At 31.7% G+C, this 5,447-nt stretch overlaps 1 protein-coding gene across 1 annotated transcript in view; it reads left to right on the top strand.

The window, feature by feature from the left end:
- Positions 1 to 5,447, top strand: part of LOC108687937 (1-phosphatidylinositol 4,5-bisphosphate phosphodiesterase epsilon-1-like) — a 31,803-nt gene that overhangs the window by 11,443 nt on the left and 14,913 nt on the right. The window contains exons 4-5 of the mRNA XM_018193982.1: positions 3,085 to 3,318; positions 3,962 to 4,189. Coding sequence (XP_018049471.1) covers positions 3,085 to 3,318; positions 3,962 to 4,189 — 462 coding nt within the window. The remainder of the gene's footprint in view (positions 1 to 3,084; positions 3,319 to 3,961; positions 4,190 to 5,447) is intronic.

Raw genomic sequence — 5,447 nt, 5'->3', positions numbered from 1 at the left:
CTATCTATCTATCTATCTATCTATCTATCTATCTATCTATCTATCTATCTATCTATCTATCTCTCTCTCTCTCTTTAGAAGGTATAATCTGCCAAACCAAATATATCCACGATGCGGATGTCGCGGCTTGCAAATGGAATTCCAAATCGGTATCGGCACGAGTGCATTGGATGTGCCAGACATTTAGCCTGCGTTATTCTGTTATCCCGAGTGTTGGTAGTTGCCCCCTCATCGGCACATATTTTCTTTAGGATACATTTCCGTGAAGGAGAAGGAAGGATAACGAGGTTAAGCAATCGCAAAAGTCATCCGGCATCACGTCTGCCACGGATGGTTCCAAGCTTTAAACTCCGAAAGATCAAATATTACTGTCGCTCTCTACGTAGTCGTATTTCCTATGTCTACATTATTGTTTCTACACCGTTACTTCAAATTAGAACATTTTAATTAAATCTGAGACTTGATTAAAACTATTAAAATATTTAGAATTTATATTAGAATATATATGCAAGTTAAATAACTAATAAATGAGAGAGAACAACTTTCATCCACTTTTAAATATTAAAGAATTGACCTAAATAAACCTACTTACTTTTAACTTGAAGAGTTTTTTTTTATAAAAAGATAATTTTTATAAAAATAATGTCCTATTTTATAACAAGCAAGAACTAAATTAACATCTTTCTCCTTTAAAGTAAATCTTAAAATAAAATTTTTATGAGTTGTGTTTCCCAAGATATCTTCGACTCTTCTTCAACTGTTAATTCTCTCATCTTGTTTGCTTTGCCCGTTTGCCGACAGTTCGAGTTTCGATTAAAAATGATATCGTATTCCATCATGTAATAAATTGATATCACCGACTTCACGAGAGCATTAAATTAATGCCAGACCATAATATTTCTTTTCCACAAATAGCTCAATCAAGACATATCCAAATTTTTCTGTCGACAACATGTTCGCAAACGTGTATTTCAACACGTTTGCAATTTGGATAGCACGACTTACCGGCTTTAGGATGCCGTCTGATGGTCGGTCGATCGGCGTGTAACACGACGCGATAAAATGAAACAGCATTACCTTATGACGTTGTCGTAGAACGACCGCTCAATATATATCCATGCGATAGATTAAGGTTATCGGATAACAGTTAATTATAAGCCGCATTAAAGTTCTTGCTACTAGCACACCTCTAGCTTATGGATAGACGAGCTTTCGAGCTATTACTTGTATATTTTGCATTAACGCGACTTAAGAACTTTGCTATAAAAACTAAAGACGTAATTTTTAAATATTGTTAATTCTAATATATATAAATAATATCTCAAGTTGAAATTTTGCTCCTACTTGAATCTTAATTTTAGACGTATGTAGACTCTAGAGCTTTATAATAAATTTCTAATTTAATTGAGTTCTTAAACTTGTAAATGGTAATTATTACAAGATTTCCTATTTTTAGGAAGAGATTTCAAAAGAAGTTTTCTAAATAAAAGCTGTAGATTAAGTAATATTAAAAGAGGCTCTATTTGATTATTCAAGTATCAAAACCAGTTTATAAGGTTTGATCGAGGTTGAAAGGAATTCAAAGTAGACTAAAATTTCAACTCGAGATATTTTTATACGTACATTTCCGATAGTAATTATAGCCACAGTACACAAGAAAATGCCATAAGCACATTTCGACTCATTTAATATATTACTTGATTCATTAATTAAATTACTTCCCTACACTTTGTAGAAACGTAAAAATGTACTGACAGAAATTTCACGGAAAATTAAAAATGAGAACCACGATTTTTCCACTTTCTCAGTTCTACCAGCCACGTATTTACGAGATTGCCGAGAGATTTACACTAGTGAGAGAGCTCTTTATATGTTACTAGTCATTAACAGACTTAAAGGGCCATCCAATATTCCTGTTGATGAACACGCCAGAATGTATTTCGAGGTTGCGTTTCGAGAGCAAACCGTAAACTATTGATTCCCATTTCGAAAGCCAAGTTCCTCTTCGAGGAACAAAGGCAACTTTGTTACTCGGATTATCGAATCTACATCCTTGAAATTGAGCATCTTGTCACAAACAATGTATTCTTTCGAGGTGTTATTACGCATGGAATGATGTAATATACTCGAAACAACAGTTGACAGTGTTTTATTTCTTCTGAGTTTCTATGATCAATAACGTTATGTCAGAAATAGTATCAATTAATTTATACGCATTATACTCCGTATTATTTAAAATAATGTTTTATTTATATTATTTGTTACATATTTTATGATCTCATAAAGTGTCTGTCTCGCATGCAAATCGCTTTAATAAGTAAATCGAATTATCGTGTTTCTCTTTACATTCATATTTTGTTTGGTATGTCGTTTTGTATTTAGTTTTACAATTATGTATTTGTCAATGTTATGTTATGTTACATGAAATTAAAGACTAATTCCATTATTGTACACTTTGAACAGACCATTAAAATTTCAAGGAATTTCTATTTTTCTTAAACTTCTTTTGTTTTTATTTTCTCATAGTAAAATCGCATAATAAAATAAACATAAATGTAAACATACCTTTTAAAATTAAATATTTGGTACAGAGGTAACAATCAGGAAGTTTCTAAAACTAAATATTGTAAGTAAAACTTACAATATTAGAGAGTAGATAGAACAAAACGAATTAAACACTTTCAAAAAAATGCTTGCTAAATTGATGATTTTTTTTGTAATATTTATTTTTACAAATTGTACGTATTCCTTTTTCATGCTAATAAAAATAAAAAATTATTTCTACAATAAAATGTTTAATTTATTTTGCTCTGTCCGTGTTTATTATGAAATAACAGTTATTTAGCTTCAGCAATTTTCCGATTTTCGTATATCTCTGAAAAAAAATATATTATGAAAATGGAAGCCATTTACTCTGAGTATATCGCATTTTCATTAATACTTTATTTATTCTGAATTACATTGTATAATTATTGAATCACAGCATGAAGTAGATCGAGGCTTTTCCATAATATGGATACAATCCCTTGTATAACAAACTTAACTGCGATTCTTAAAGGATATCGTTGGCTCGACATGTTTCAGCCTCAGCCCGAGTTCAAGGAAAATCGGGAGTCACCACGTGTTAGCATTAAGGAGAGTGAACCTCAAGAACACGTGCCTTCCTCTGCGCCGGTCGCCAGGATCGCCGTCGAGAGTAACACAGAGACGCCGTCAGGATGGAGTTCAAGGAGCGGCTCCTTGAACAAACCGGAGAACCCCATCGCACCAGTCCATGATACAAATTCCGTTCTCGACAAAGTCGCGCTCTTTCACAAGGTAAGACATATTTAATCAATGAGCGTGAACTATGTAAAGATCGAGCAATCTTAATGAATACTTTTAACGTCACATTAACATTACGCTTTACATAATACAAACAAAAAAGAAATAGATGTTTGAAACTAATTTATTTGCTTGAAATAATTAGTGTAAGCCTGCTTTAAATAATCTTCGTACCAGAATTCAATTTATAATTCTATACGCTGTATAAAGAAAAATATTTTAAAAATTTAAATGCACATGCATAAAATATATGTATTGTATATAGAAATATACAACATATAAAATTATAAAATAGAATTCTGTTCTGCAATAACGTGAGAGAATTGTATTGAATTTATATAGTTTTATATAGTATTAATAAGCTATGCAAGAAAAACATTTGAAAAATTTAAACATATATGTATAACACATATGTATGTATATAAAAATATACGACATATATGAAAGCATATTACGTAATTAAGTAATATTAAGTAATTAGAATTCTAATCTGCAATCTGATATTAATTGTATTGTATTTATATAGAGAAGCCTCGTCGACTATTGTCTAGAGATGTTTCTTTCTTTCAATGTATCCTAAATATGTATCCTAAACAATTCGATATGGTTTAATTTAACAAAGGATAATTTTTTTAAGCATCGACATGCTCGTGGCAGAGACGCGACTACTGGTTCCCTTCATCGTACCCTGAGCGTTCACACGACAGCAATTGAGCAAACCTACATGGCGGAGGAATGCGACGAGAATGACTATCATCTTGATTTAGACTCCTACAAACCCGTGCAGCCACTCAAGATCGACCACGGAGTCGCTTTGTTTCCCGTTGCCGCGCCACACACTGGCATGGATCTTCATCTTCTGCAGGTATGTTGCGCTACATTCTGTAGACAAATGTACGTCTCAGACGGAAATGTAGATATTGTATCAAAATGAGAATCTCGCGCCGTCAATTTTATGCAACAATTATGATAATATAAGCGACACTTTCACGAGTCTGTATGTTTGACAGGCTGGTATCACTACTTTTATTTTAAAAACACACGAACTTCAAAAAAATGACACAAAAAGAATGACACAAGATAAACATTTTCCCCAAATAATCGTTAAAAGTTTTCTTAAACTTCATCCAGCTGTTATCTGCCTCAAGTGCTAAGAAAAGAAAAATGTTCTTAAAGTTCACAAGTAAACAAATTTCTTTTTTGTCCTACACTTACTGAAAAAGATAAAATTTAAAAATTCAAATTTTTGATGAAATTGAAAATAATAATCATAAAAGATAATACTTGGTTACATAATCTGTTCAGAGTGCATAGAAAATGTTTGTGTTGAGACTTAATTAGCATAATTAGTAATATTGCGAAAATTTATACAATGTAATTTTCGTTCTATAATAATAACGCACAACATTCACTCTCTATGTTGCATCCGAATTATTTTATTGCAACATACATACATAGAGACAGAGAGGTAAACAAATATAGATAAAGGAAGAGAGGAAGAGAGAGAGAGAGAGAGAGAGAGAGAGAGAGAGAGAGAGAGAGAGAGAGAGAGATAAATACAGCATTCTGAGATCGTTGCGATGTTTTGGGATTGAGAGACATTGCATCACATAACGAAACTGCCAATTGTATACGTGACATCGCGATGCTGCGCGTGGAGTGCATCGTAAATATTGGACTCACAGGATTTGTTACACAATGTCATGTGATGCCAGGACGTTTTTGATTCTGATGTTATAAGCCACAGTGAGACAGAAACTAGAGATGTGTGATTTTCCATGGCAATGAATGTTAATCAATAATACTAACAATTACAAATATATAAATGGCGTTGAATCTAATTCACAATACACTTTGTCAAAGAATATTATCACATAACGGATTACAAAAGAATTATTATACCGAAATAAAAATAGAAAAATATCTAATTGTAAATATTTTTCTAACATTAGTTTTAAGAGATATATTAAATTTAAAACTAAACATTAAAGTTTTTTTTTCTATTATTTTTGGATAGACATTGCTGTGTGTTGAAATTCTCTAATTTTATAATTAACTTACAGTTATCTCTCTTTATATAAAAATACTTAATAAATAATTCGAACTTTATTTCAAGGCAAAGT

The sequence above is a fragment of the Atta colombica genome, unplaced genomic scaffold (assembly GCF_001594045.1).
Source record: "Atta colombica isolate Treedump-2 unplaced genomic scaffold, Acol1.0 scaffold220, whole genome shotgun sequence".
NCBI lineage: Eukaryota > Metazoa > Arthropoda > Insecta > Hymenoptera > Formicidae > Atta > Atta colombica.
This window is presented reverse-complemented; position numbering and strand designations above follow the sequence as displayed.